The sequence below is a fragment of the Canis lupus genome, chromosome 11 (genome assembly GCF_048164855.1).
Source record: "Canis lupus baileyi chromosome 11, mCanLup2.hap1, whole genome shotgun sequence".
Taxonomy (NCBI): Eukaryota; Metazoa; Chordata; class Mammalia; order Carnivora; family Canidae; genus Canis; species Canis lupus.
Window position 1 is genome coordinate 26,342,944 of NC_132848.1, and position 14,113 is coordinate 26,357,056.

Below are 14,113 nucleotides of genomic sequence, written 5' to 3' on the forward strand. Positions count from 1 at the left end.
TCACCCCTCTGCCGGGTCACACAGGATGTCTTTGATGTGCTTGAGGAGAGTGGGCCGTGAAAGCCCTAAATAAAGGTTGTGTGGGGTACCCTCCCCAAGCCATTCCCCTGGGACCCAGACAGACAGAGGCATCCCTGGGCGAGGCTGAGTCACAGTTGAGGGTTTATTGCCAGTGTTAGGAAGGATGGGGGGCGTCCAGGCGGCTGGGGGTCTTGGGAGGATTTCGGACTCGACACTGCGGGGCTGTGGGTATGCAGGAGCCTGCCGTCCCTCTGCCTCCTAGGCAGCCACATCCTATCTCCTGGCTAGTGCCTAAAAATGGGGGGGTCTGCTCACAGGAGGGAGTCTTGGGGGCTCCCAGGAGTTAACCTGCACCGATAAACCTACTGAGGAAGCCAGGAAGTCCTTGTTCCTCTGGGGCAAGTCCTCAGGCCTTGTCAGAAGCTCCAGCTCAGAGTGGGGTGTCCAGCTGGGGCCGTTCCCAGTTTGTGGGGACCAACCTGGTAGGGATTGGGAACACGGGTGGGGGTGCACGTACCCCAACTGATCTGATCTCTACCCTAGGGCCTCGAGGAATCTGTGAGGCTGAGGATCCTTCTAAACAGATAACCCCTCATCCTGGGCATTTAGCCCCTGTTTTATTCACAGACCGGGTCTCACAAGGGTCACTGTCCCTGGCAGGCTGCCATTTCTTTTCCCATCAAATGATGTGTTCTCTGGGAAGGTGTGTGGTGGGGATGGAGGCAAAGCCTCTCCCAGGGCAGCCTAACCCCCCACCCAAAAGTGAATGCACACAAACACACATACACGTACACACACGCACACACACTCCCCTCAGCCCCTGGCCGCTGGGGGCCAGCAGTCCTACTGCAGCTTTAGAAAGAGGGTCCAGCAAGGGCCTGCATGGCTGGTGGTCTCAGGCTGAGGGCCATTCTGTGGGTGCCCGTGCCTGGCCCTGCCTGAGGGGACGTGCGTCTGTATCACCAGGTCCTCAGCAGCCGTCTTATCTGGGCCTGGGCAGAGCATCAGCGGAGTTTGTGGGTCGGGGCAAAGCCGGCTCCACCCAAGCTGCGAGAGATGTGCCCCCACCCCTCCGCAGATCTGTGGCTCAATGTGGCCTGGGGAGGGGACACAACCTTGAATCCGCAGAGCCATCGCTAGGCTGAGGAGAACTGTGGCTGGCAAAACCCAGACGCCAAAACCGCCTTCTGCCCTCAGCTCCTCGCCTGCCTCTCCGGGATGCTGAGAGAGAGCCGATGGAAGAAAGGAAGGCTGGGCCCATGGCAGTGAGGAGGGGTCTGTCTGACTCCAAGGGCTGCCCTCTCTCCCCTGCCAGAGGCTGGGAGGCTCCCCCAGAACCTCCCAGGCCTGGCTTCTGAGGGAAGGGGTACAGGCCACGGTGGGAGACCCAAGTCCAGGGCAGGGGTGTGAGTAGCAGAAGCAGAGTCTGGTCCCTGGGCCAGGCCTGGGGCAGAGGCAAGGGGAACAAGCTTGTAGGGATGGGCCCACTGGTGCCCCCTGCCGCCCAGGCCCAGGCCTGACGCGGGCCCTCGGAGGCTCAGTGGACAGGAGGGTGAGAGGGTCCTGTGCGGATGTGGCAGGGAGGGGAACGAGAGCAAGGACACAGAGGAGGCAGGTCTGCTGGCCTCCCCTTGGTCCAGCTCACACAACAGTCACAGGGCACTGGGGGGGAGGAGAGATGGAGGCACACGCTCACGGCCACGAGCACAGACAGACAGACGTGTATGCTGAGGCCGCCCAGGGGATGGGGTCAGCCAGTGCAGGGGGGCCTGGAGCCCGCTGCTGCCCATCTACCCTGTGTGGCTCCCCGCCCGCCCGGCGCCTGACACATGAGCCACCCAGCCTAGGAGCCCACGACCTGGCCGGACCACGTCTCGTGGGGAGTGTGTGGGGCCAACTGGGTGAGCACCACCTCCACGGCCTGGAACTTCTGGTTCTTGGGTGGGATGGGGCACATCTTGTAGGTCACCTCGTCGCCTTCCACTGGCACGTACTCCCCCTCGATGCTGGTGGGCGGGAGAGGGGCATTGTCAGCCCAGCAGCAGGCCCTGCTCCCCGACCCGCTGCAGGCTGGCCTGAGGGCCTCCTCCCCCCTTCTCAGAGCTCCGGCTCTCTCATCTGTAAAATGGGAACCCAAAACGGTGTCCCCCCCCCCCCCCCCCGGTCTATTCTGTTTGGGGATTGAGATATGAAAGTCAAAGGAAGTGCAGAGGCAAAAAAAATAAATAAATAAAAAATGGAAGTGCAGAGGCCTAGAGAAGCTCGGTGCCCCCCAGGTCTTGCCCGGCATCAGGGCGGGGGGCCTGGCCTACATCATCCCTCCGGTATCTGTCTACCCTCCGAGCTGAAGGACCTGGGGGCTGGCCCAGCCCTCTCTGTTCCCATGATGCTGGATCCCACAGATCAGCCAGTGGTTCTGGGGGTCCTGGGGCCTGGGCGACCCCTTCCCACCTGGCTCCAGCCCTCTTCCTCCTCCCACACACCTGCAGCCCCTGCAAGAGGAGGAGAAAGATGCCAGAACACCGACTTAGGCCAGCCAGGGGAGAGGCCTGGAGAGGCATTTCTTGAGGCACTGCCTCAAGGAGTAGGGAGGTGGGAGGGACAACTCAGATACTCACTCAGATACATGCACAAAGATGTCCTCGGAGCCATTTTCGGGGGTGATGAAGCCGTGGCCCTGGGAGCGTGAGAACTGCTTACAGACGCCCTTGAACACTGGGCCAGCCGAGGCACGGGCTGTCCTGAGGATAGAGCAGGAGGGTTAGAGCTGTGCCCTGGGGACTCCCCTCCCTGGACTCCCATAGCCCTCCCACAGCCCTGCCTGCAGACCCCATCCCACGGTTGCGGAAAACCCTCCCCAGGCCAGAAACTGCACACAGTTATGCTCTCTTGTGGTCCTGTTGGATAATAAGGAGACTGAGGCCCAGAAAGGGGAACTGGCCCTCCCAGGGTGAATAGCAAGTGGGTCTCCAGACTCCCAACCAATGTCCCTCTCTGCACAGCACCCTCCCCTCCTGAGATTATTTGGGCTTACATGGGCTCCTGTGGTAAGAGTGAAGAATGCCCAGCCTAAACTTGAATACCTCTCAAAATGGGGAGCTCACTATCTATTGAGGTCATAGTATCCTATTCACTTATTCGTCACTCATCCACTCATTCATCATTTATTAAGCATCTGCTCTATGCCTGGCCTTGGGTTGAACACAGGGGACAATCAGTGCTTGCCATCAAAACCCTCTCCTTTATTTATTTATTTATTTATTTATTTATTTATTTATTTATTTATTTATTTATTATTTTTAAACCTTCTCCTTTAGGAACACCCAGCTGGCTCAATGGGCAGAGCACACGACTTAATCTTGGGGTCGAAAGCTCAACCCCCACCTTGAGCATAGGGTTTACCTAAGGCAAAACCAAAAACCTCTTCTTTGGCCAAGGCAAGTCAGGCTCCCTTGTGGTTTCCCCAAATCACCTCCCCTGTGTGACCCGGGCTAGTGACCTACCCCAGAGGCCCAAGGCTGGTCTCTGCCTAGCCGACCCACCCCTCACCAGAGGTCAGCACCATGCTTCCGTTCTGGTCTGTGCTGACCTAGGTACCTGGAACACCCAGCTTCCTTCTCCACCTAACATGTCTTGCAAACCTACTAGGGCCTCGTCCTTCCTGACGCCTGACGCTGTGTCCTCTCCCCCAACCCTGCTGCATAGAGGTGAATGGTAGACGAATTCCTTCTGGACTGTAGGCAGTTTTTGGGTGGAGACTGTCCCATTTATCACTGGATCCCCTGGTCAGGTGTTCAGCCAATCTTAGTGGAGCGAAGAATGAATGAATGAATGAATGAATGAATGAATGAATGAACAAACACAGTAGTTACTGCAAGGCCCGTACACAGCTCCCCTGTCCTTGAGTGAGGACAACAGGGGTTGGACAAGGCTAGGGCTGGAGCCCTGTCCTGGGGAAAGATCACCGGAGCCTGGGCGATGGCAGGTACTCACGCTGAATACGTCCTGGTCCGCTTGGTGGGCAGAGGACTGGGCAGGTCCCGGGATGAGATGCCGCCGCGCTCCCAGACCCTGCTGCCCTCCCGGTGGAAGGGGAAGGTGGGCCAGACAGGAGATTTGGGGGAGTGGAGAGGGGGCACCGTTGGGGGTGACGTGGGCTCAGAAGTCATGGCAGGTTCAGCGAGAGAGCCTGGCGGGCTCCCGGGCGCTGGGGCCGAAGAGCTTGGGCGTCCTTGCGGGCAGGGCCCGGCCTGGCCCTGCTCGGCAGCCACACCAGCCACAGGCTCCGTCTGGAATGGGGAGAGAGGGGTACAGGTGAGTGTGGTCCACAATGAGCAGCTCCTGGACTCCAGGCATGAGTCTGGAGGTTTGGACCTCCTTGCCAGTCCTCACAGGGTGACTTCAGGCCGCTCAGGAGCCCCCCGTGACTCAGGGTCCTCACCAGAAAGACAAAAAAAGTTCATATAACCTTCGTATGGGCTGAATGCTTTCCCCTAAAAGTTATATGTTGAAGTCCTATCCCCCAACGTGGTGGTATTTGGAGATGGGACCTTTGGAGGTCATTAAGTGTGGGTGAGGTCAGGAGGCACCCCACGACAGGATGAGCACCCTTGTAAGAAGAGACCCAGAGCCTTTGCTTCCCCTATGCCCCGTGAGGACACAGGGAGATGGGAGCTGTCTACAAAATAGGAAGAGGGCACTAGAACCAGACCGTGCTGGCGCCCTGATCTCAGACTTGCAGCCTCCAGAACCGTGAGAAGTAAATGTCTGCTGATGGAGCCCCCCATCTGTGGTATTTGGTCACACGGGAAGGTCTGAAGTCCCTCCACCTTGAAGCTCAATTCTCTAACTCCAGGGGCCTTGGAGGTGGGATGGGTAAAGTGGCCAGGGATGGTCTGGAACACCATTTGGCATAAGAGTTAGCAGCTTCAAATCTGCACACCTGGGTTCGAATCTCAGCTTTGTCACTGTAACTCGGTGCCTTCAGCAGGTCCAACACAGCGGGTGGGAGTGTGGGCTCCGGACCCAGGTGGGAATCCTGCCTCCTGTACCCAACTGGCTGTGCCAGCCTTGATCAACACTCTTAAACTTTGAGTCACTTTCCTCTGTAAAATGGGAATAGTGCTGGTTCTTACTTCACAGAGGGGTTGCTGTAAGGATTCAATGACTCTTCATGTCGCTGGGGCGCGGTGAGCCCTGGGGGATCTTGGTGAGTGCTCCTTAGCCCTACTCTCCTCTGCTCTAAAAGGAGGTTGAGAATACTCACCATGCAAGGTTGAGGAGGGGTCGATGATTGAGTAGGTGACAGCACCCGGCATCTCAGAGATACCCAAAGAATTGCCATCATCAAATGCTCATCAATAGAAATTTTTTCATCACCAGCTCAGTGTCTGGATGACCTTGAAAACATTCATCCTATATTTTCCTCTACTGAGGAAGAGAACATAGTTCCCTTCCCACAGGGCGTGGGGAGTCCCGGCCCCCAAAAGACCCTGCTGTAGAACCCTGAGCCAGACTGTTGGCTAAGCCAGGGCCGGGAGGCCTGCCACAGTGGGGCCAGGCAGGACACCTGGACCAGGGGTACCCCAGCTCTGCTGTGTACTAGCTGCCAACCCTGGAGAGCCCTTCCACTGGCCTCAGTCTCCTCTTCTGTATAATGGAGCTGATAAACCCTGCCTCACTCCCTCACAGGCTGTGGTGAGGCCTGGCTGAGCCTGGGGTGTAAAGTTCTCATAATCCAGTCATATAGGAGTGAGGACGGCAGGATTCTCCACCTCCTCACCCCCCATTCTTCACTACTTCATCTCCTCATCCAAAGGCCCCAGTGCCAGAGATAAATCCCTGAGGCTCAGTCCTATTTCTAGCCCCCATCTCGTGCCCCACCCCCAGCCTAGAGTGCCCAGGGCAGGGTTGCCCCAAAACATAGTGTGGCAGGGCTGAAAGAGCTGGGGAGTCACGCCATCCAGCAGTGAGTGAGGCAGGTCTCCTGGCTGCCTTTCAAGGTCACACAGCAAGTGGCCTTTTTTCTGGGTCAGAGTGATGCGGTGACTGCCATCCCTGGGGTGGGGGGGAGGGGCAGCCTTCCCAGACCCCACAACCCCCCCATCCCTCTCCCACCAGGAGAGCTACAGGGGAGTGAGAAGGCCTCTCATGGCCCCCTCAAACTGAGGTGGGGGTTTTCTTTCCGAGCCTGCTCTGGGAGACAGGGCCAGGGGTGGCATTTTTATTACCGTTTGGAGAGAAAAGAAAACGCAATCACACAAAAACTTGGACCTGAACCTTCACAGCAGGGTTATTCACAACAGGCTCAAAGTGGAAAGAACCCAGAAGTCTGCCAACAGAGGAGTGGATAAACAGACTATTGTCTGGCCACAGAGTGGAATATTATTCAGCCACAAAGAGGAACAGAGTCTCGATGCCTGCTACAGCATAGGTGAGCCTTGAGACAATCACACGGGGTGGAAGAAGCAGCCAGTCCCAGAAGAGCACGCTGCATGATTCTGTTCATGAGAAATGTCCAGAAGAGACAAATCCGCAGAGTCAGAAAGTACATTTGTGGCTGCCAGGAGCCAAGAGGAAGAGATGGTGGGGAGTAAATTCTAATGGGTGTGGAGCTTCTTTCTGGGGTGATGAAAATGTCCTAGAATTGGCTATGGCATTGTTGCACAACTCGGCGAACATACTAAAAATCACTGATTCGTCCACCTTAAACAGTTGAATTATATGGTAGGTGAATTATATCGCAACAAAGCTGTCACCAAAAGGGAAAACAGGTGACAAAGCTACCTAAGATGACACCAGCAGGAAAGCAGGAGATGTCGGGGCCTGCAGTGCATGCCGGCGTGTCCCCAGCGCACCTGGGCAGGGATGGAGGTGGACAGAAGCTCCGCTTCCTTCTCTCCAGGCAGCAGGGCGGCCCTGGCCTGCCCACTGCACAGTATTCCCAGAGCTGGTATTGTGCTTGGTGGTGACAGCCGGTGCTGGGAGGTCGTGGGGAGGAGGGGCAGAGGCTGCCCACAGCGGTTACCAGGGAGACGCAGCTGAGCGGGCATTGCTCTGGCCAGGCCTCCTGACCCAAGGCCTCTTGTGGGGAAGGGGGAAAGAGGCATTGATTGATTACCCAGGGTTAGTGTTGAGGGCGGCCCCTCCCCACTCCCCTCCCCAAAACGAGTTCCCCATAAGGGACCAGGCAGCAGAAGGGAGGAGGATGGAATAAGGGCAGGGAGAGGCCTTCTTCCTTTTTAATTCCTGCAGCAGATGAGGAAACTGAGGCCCAGAGAGACTAAGTCATTCACCCAAGGCCACACAGCAATTAATGTCTGAGCCAGGACTTGAACCCAGGTACTGTGACTCTGGAGCCCTGGGTTCCGGCCCTGCGTTGCTACTGACTCGGTGTGTAACCTTGGACAACCTTCCCTCTCTGGGCCCTGCCAGAGCCCTGGTCCTGAGGATGCTGCACAAAGCGGGGCAGTGTGGGCCGCCAGGGAGAAGGAGGGAATGCAGAGCCAGCCTGGGGTTCAGACCCTCTCCCCAGAGCGATGCTGCGGAAAGGATCAAGTGAAGACGGGGCTTTCATTGTGTGAACGCTGCTGTACGCGGTGCCAGAGGCTTTACGGAGGCTACTTTCCATTTTGAAATCTCCCAGTTGCCCTGAAAGGTTGGAATTCCCGCTGTTTCTATTAGACAGATAAGGAAACCAAGATGCCTGGGGAGGAGAAGTGACTCACCCAAGGTCGCACAGCAGGTGGGTGACAAAGCCCAGATCTGCCCGAAGGCAAACAGCGCTCTTCCCGTGAGGATAAACTGTTCCTGGCTCAGCCACAACACGGCTGGAGTTTTACCGTTTTACCGAAAGAACTTTCCCTGGGAACCGAAAGGAGGAACTAAACTCCTCCGAAGGCAGAGAAACAGATGAGTTTATAGACGGTTTGTTTCAATTCAGAGTTAAAGCCCAGCCCCCGAGGGACCCCAGGCCGACAGCCTGGGAGCACCTGTTGCCCCGAACCATGCCCTTCAGAACTGGCCGTCAGAGGTTCGAGAACTGGTCAGGACCGTTTCTGGCCTGGGCTAGAATCCGGTTCCACAGGGACTCTCCCTGTCTGAGCCTCAGTTTCCTTATCTGTCACAGGGCTAAGAGTGGCAGCTGGCCCACGTCAGGTGACCACCTGTGAGTGTGCACCTGCGTCCTTGCCTTCTGCCCCTGACCTTCCCGGCCAAGCTCGTTTCCATTTCCGTGCGTGAAGGCCAAGCCCTGGCACCCTGCAGACAGAAGGACCGGGGCAGGGACACCAGAACATCACGGCGGTTCAGAGGTAACATGAGGCAAGGCCGTGATACCGTGTCACGGGGCCACAGGGCTGTGGACAGTGACTCAGCCCTGTGGGCAGGTGACCATCATCGTGGTGTAGGGGCTCCTCCAATTCTCAGCTACCCCAAAAAAGAAAGGGGCAGGAAATGGCTGTCAGAGTCCTCTCTTGACCATGCGAATCCCTCTTGCCCTGGGCAGATTAGGGGAAGCAGATTGGCTCAACCCTCCCAGTGCTGTGTGATCTGAGGCAAGTCCTTGACCTTCTCTGGGTCTCTTTTCTCCTCGGCTTGAATCATCACTGGTCCAGGTGACAACTGAAGGTCAGTCCAACTGTCCTCTGAGGTTGTCAAACGCACACAGGGGCGCCTGGGGGACTCCGTCGGTTACCGTCTGCCTTCAGCTCAGGTCATGATCCCGGGGTCCTGGGATCGAGCCCCGCATGGGGCTCCCTACTCAGCAGTGGCCTGCTTCTCCCTCTCCCTCCCCCTGCTTGTGCTCTCTCTCTCTCTCTCTCTCTCTCAGTCAAATAAATAAAATATTTTAAAAATACACACACAGACATTTGTAACTGAAAAGAAACTGAATGCCAGGCGTTGGGACCACAGACACAAGAGGAGACAGCCCCGACCTTAGGGGGCCCCCAGCCCAGTGGGAGGGACAGACCAACCAGAACACCAGAAGTCCTAAGGTGACAGGAGGGATGGCTACCACGTATTGATTGTTAGCCACATGTCAGTGGCGTGCCAAGTCCTTGGCCCCATTTCCTCAGGTAGTCCCCGCGGCACCCCCACGTGATCATTACTGTCATTAGTCCCATTCCTCAGAAGAGTAAACTGAGGCCCAGAGAGGGGTAGAGCTTCCTGAGGTCACACAGCTGGGCAGGAGCAGTGCTTCTGCACCGGAGAGGTGGGGGGTGACGCGGTTACAGAGAGGCCTCTGGGGGGTGGAAGGGAGCTCCCTGACATCTCCCGCCCTCCCCTGGAGAAGAAAAATCTGGGAGTCAGGGCTCGGGGTTCTATTTCTGGCTTTGTGCTGACTCAGACTATGACCTTGGGTGAATCACTTGCCAACTCTGACAAGCTTAAAAACAACTCCCCCAATAAAAATGCCCTGGCCCCCAGCCCTGGCGTGGAGGAGCAGCTAGGAGGAGGAGGGGAGACAGCAACTTAAAGAGAGGGAGGACACGGAGGTGGTGGGAGGGCTTGGGGACATTGGGGTCTCGTCCAGAGGGGCCACCAGGGAGCATGAGGAGACAGCCTCAGGACCACCCGGCAGAAGCTGGCGGTTCCCCGGCCCCTCCCCACCCCCAGTCACCCAGACATTCCTTAAAATACATCAGTGCCAAAGCTGCTCCAGCAGCTGGAGGTGACCTAATTAAACCTGGTCCTCCCCACCCTACAGTGTGTGCGCCTGTGTCTGTGTGGGGGTGAGGGGCTGCCCCAGCCAATGTTTGAGCTTCATTGAGACCCTCTAACCCTCCTTGTCACATGCCCCGACTGCCCTGGGGGAGGTGGTCGTGATGAAGGCCCTGGAGCTTCCTTGGCCTCAGGGAGGGTGAAGATGCCAGGATGGGCCCTGCAAGAGCCACACTAACATCCCATCTCTGCCAGGCTGTGTGAGCCTGAGCAAGCGACTTTCCCACTCTGGTCCCCCTAGAGAGAAGAAAGGATTGGTCAAAGTCACACTCAGAGTAGCTGAACTCAAGTCAGTGTGACCCCAAAGCCCAGGGCCTTCCAGTGGGTCATGCCACCACCCCAGGACCATCATTCCACCGGCTTTGGAGCAGGAGAGAAGCCCTCCCCCCACTACTTTCTGCTCCCTACCTTGCTGTTCCGCATGGACAAAGGTCCCAACTGTCCCAAGCCCCCTTCCCACCAGGCTCTGGGACTTGGCTGTGCTGGTTGTGACCAGCAGACGTGACCGGCTCAGCCAGGCCCCGAGCGCCCTCTGCCGGTGCCGATCTCGGGGACCTGCCTCCAGACCAGCCCGTGGGTGTCCCCTCCCTGCGGGCCAGCTGTGTAGGACCCCCTAGTCCTCCCTCCAAAGCCCCTCCACGGCCAGTGGGCATCCGTGAACATTGCCAGACCTGGGAGGGGGCTCTGGCTCGGCCTTTCCCAGGCCCCTGTGTGGCCAGTTCCTGCTTAGACCTTTTCATTTGGAGTGGGAGGGGGGACAGGCAGATCCAGAGGGGTGGGACAGACATGGGAAATAGATGTTAAAGGACTTCAAGGAAATGGTGGGGGTAAGTAGGCGGGGGGAGTCTGGATGAAGGAAACATCCATAATTTGGAGGGCTCAGAGGCCTCTGGGATGGAGTCAGTTTGGGGGAACTGGCTCCCCATCCTCCAGGGGACCGGAGACTGCCCCTCCCCATCGAGAGGCCTCTTCGGGAGCACATCCAGGTGGGCACGGTGCCAGGCTCTCAGAGAGGTTGCCCACCCTCCCCCCGGGCCCACTTCCTCCTCCCCTCCCCCAGCCCCAGCGGATGCAGCAGTTCACACTCTGTATTTATTATTGTTCTCGCTCAGCGTCCCTCCCCTCTCCCTAGGAAGAGCCTGCAGGCTGGCAGCTTGGCAGGAACCTGCTGTCTCCCTTGTGGGTGCCAGCATCACCCCTTATCTTTGCCTGGACTCCTTGTGCCGGGCGGGCCACTCAAGGACTTGGGGCTAGCCCGGGCTGCCCCGAGTCCCCACATCCCACAGCTGGGGGCTCCAGCCCCCTCAGGGGCTGCACCCTGGCAAGGGTGGAGGTCAGAGCTTGAGCAGCAAGCAGGAGAGAGGAGTGGCCTCCGGAGAGGCAAGAGCTCTGGGTGGGGGTGGCTCTGAGGCGAAGATAATTACATGGAGCCACCTCTCCAAGCCAATTAACACAATTATCCCCATCGCATTGGGGACGAAATAGAGTCAGGACAAGACAGCTGCTCCAGGTCCAACTGTCTGCCTGCCCTAGATGTTCCCTCCCTGGCCCCAGCCTCAAATTCCAGGGGCTCCCTGCTGCATTCCCCTTTTGGCATCTGGTAGGAGCACGATGATTCCCCAGTCATTTCTCTTCCACCCCCCCAACCCCCCCCCCCCCCCAGCCGGTTCCCAGACAGGAGGCTGCGGCTTGGCAGGTGTCTGCTGTTCTCTGCCTCTTGAGCCAGACACAAGTCCCAGACACACACACAGACACATAAGCTCCCACAGGGAGCCACACGGCCTCGGCTTCCCTTGGGGGCCAGGAGGGGGGGGGGAGGGAGGGAAGGAGGACGGACAGGGTGGGCTCATCTACATACCCTCCTACCCACCCACCCCCACTCTGTAAACTGAATGGGGCTGGGCCAGCCCCAGGGGAGGTACCCACCTTCCCAGCCCCACTGCGTCCTGCCTCCTGGCTTTGCCCCTGCCAAAGCCAGTGTCTAGAGCTGGGGAGCCCTCGCCCCCCATCCAGTCCCTTACCTCTCCCCAGCAGCTGAGGTCCGGACACTGCCTCCTGCGGCCGCCTTCAGCACTCTGCCTCTCTCCGGCGCTAGGAGCTGGCCAGCAGGGGATGGGTCTGAAAGATGTGTTGTGTGTACGGCTGTGTGTGTGTGTGTGTGTGTGTGTGTGTGTGTGTGAGCATGCGGCACCTCGAGCCCCTCACTCACTCACTCACACACGCCCTCCTCCTGACGTCAGGAAGAGCTGGAGGGAGGGACTGGGATGCGAATTTGTACTCCCTGCTTAAAGGGACATGGGGCCCTGTTCCCTTGGGGAGGACACCGCCTCCTGAGTCAGGCACAGATGGGGTGGGAGAGTTAGCTGCGTCTCTCTTGGGGCCCTAAAGCTTCTTTTTTTGGAAAGTGGCTTTTATTGCCAGGCCAGGGTATAATTTGCCCTGCCAGGTGGGAGTAGCTCTGAGGAATGCAGGGGGAGAGTAGCTGGGACAGCCTGCATTCCTGGCAATTAGAGCTAGTGGGTGGAGTGCATGTGTGCGTGTGCGCGCGCGCGGGAGGGTGTGTACACACGCCTGTGCTGGGGTCGTGGGGTCGGGGCCCCAGGGCCAGGGGTGAGGCTGGGAGAACAGAGGTCTCAGTAGAAAGGAGCCCTCTCTGAGGGTCCTCCAGACGAGGGTGGGCTTGCTGGGTTTCCAGGGACCCCCAGACCTTCCTCTACCCCCTGGATCCTCCAAGTGTCCCCTGGACTCCATTAGCACCAACGCTGTGCTCAGGCCTATCCCGCACTTGGCGGAAATCCTTGTGAGTACATGAACATGGGCAAGTCACAGGAACTCATCTCTTTCTCTGGCCCACAGTAGAAGATATTTCTACTGAATTGAATTGAATTGAGAAGCTCCTAAGGGATTGATAAGCTTGCAACACACGCACACACTCTGGGCTGGACAGGTCCCCCCTCCTCCCCGACCCCAGTGCCCTGGTTTCCACATCTGAGAGGCTCTGGGTGTGAATCTCTGCTCCATGCACTTCCCAGCTGTGTGGACTTGTGAAAATCTTTTATTGACTCTGATCCTCCGCAGCCTCTCTGTAAAGGAGGAAAGAAGGCTTTTTCTGAGCTGCTCTTGGTGGTTCCAGAGCAGTCTGTAGATAAGCCCCAGGCCCCGCCAGAGAGGCCTCCACAAAGGGGTTTCTCTCCCTTCCCATCCTCTCTCCTCCTCGGCCTCAGCTTGGAAAGAAGGAAGGCTTTCCCTGTATATATCCTTAGTACTCCTGAGGCAGGCGGGCATTTTCAAAAGAAGTCTTATTACAGTTAAAAGGAAGAAGGAGGGGATCCCTGGGTGGCTCAGCAGTTTGGTGCCTGCCTTTGGCCGAGGGTGTGATCCTGGACACCCGGGATCAAGTCCTGCGTCTGGCTCCCAGCATGGAGCCTGCTTCTCTATCTGCCTCTCTCTCTCTCTCTCTCTCTCTCTCTCTTTCATGAATAAATAAATAACATCTTTAAAAAAAAAAAAGAAAAGAAAAGAAAAGGAGGAAGGAGTCAAAAGGGAAATGATGGAGAAAAATACAAATAACAGCTAGTAAAATGCACTGAGGGCTTCCTAGCCGTCGGACAGCATGCTTTGTCACCATTCAAGGCCCACAAGGATCCAGCAATTTGTTATCATCACCCCTATTTTGCTGGTGAGGCTCAGGTAGGAGGAGGGAATTGCCCGTGATCATTACCTGGTTAGAAGGATATTTGAACGCAGGGCCTCCCAAAGCCATCACACATCCCTGCCCATCCAGAACCTCTCAGAACAATCAGGCTCAGACAGTCTAGGTTTCTGATTCTACACGAGAGATGCGGATCCTTGTCGCCCACTGTTATCCGTGGCCTGGAGTTCAGATTCTATTCCACCTGCTAGACTGAGGACTCCATCCAGAGGAGCCTCACCGCCTCCCCTTAAACTCTTCTTTCTTTGTCTTCCTCTCTTCCAAAGATAATCAAAGTTTTCAAAGTACTTGCATGGCATCAGCTCACTTGCTGCTTCTTTTTTTTAAGATTTAAATTATTTACTCATGAGAGACACACAGAGAGAGGCAGAGACACAGGCAGAGGGAGGAACAGGCTCCCTGAGGGGAGCCCAATGTGGGACTTGATCCCCAGGATCTGGGATTACGCCCTGAGCTGAAGGCAGACCTTGAGCTCAACCGCTGAGCCACCCAGGCTTCCTCGCCTGCTGCTTATAATGACTCTGTGAGGTTTACCTGGATGACAATGGGCTGGAGAGATGGGGGACCTCACTGAATCACCCAGCTCAGAAGTGACAGTGACAGATCAGGGGTTGGAGCCCCGGGCTCTGGCCCTGTGGTTCTCATGCACCAGGAAAA

The 14,113-nt window shown here is 57.2% G+C and overlaps 1 protein-coding gene across 2 annotated transcripts; it reads right to left on the reverse strand.

The window, feature by feature from the left end:
* Positions 1 to 145: 145 nt before the first annotated feature.
* Positions 146 to 12,116, reverse strand: CSDC2 (cold shock domain containing C2). Of its 2 annotated transcripts, none has more exons than XM_072843774.1 (4): positions 11,766 to 12,116; positions 4,015 to 4,310; positions 2,640 to 2,762; positions 146 to 2,027 (listed from the first exon to the last, which is right to left on the reverse strand). In XM_072843774.1, the coding sequence occupies exons 2-4, from the start codon at positions 4,188 to 4,190 to the stop codon at positions 1,865 to 1,867; spliced, it is 462 nt and encodes a 153-aa protein (XP_072699875.1). In that variant the 5' UTR covers positions 4,191 to 4,310; positions 11,766 to 12,116; the 3' UTR covers positions 146 to 1,864. The 2 variants fall into 2 exon arrangements, with proteins under 2 accessions (XP_072699875.1, XP_072699874.1); XM_072843773.1 differs by lacking the exon at positions 11,766 to 12,116 and adding an exon at positions 10,153 to 10,283.
* Between the last annotated feature and the right edge of the window lie 1,997 nt (positions 12,117 to 14,113).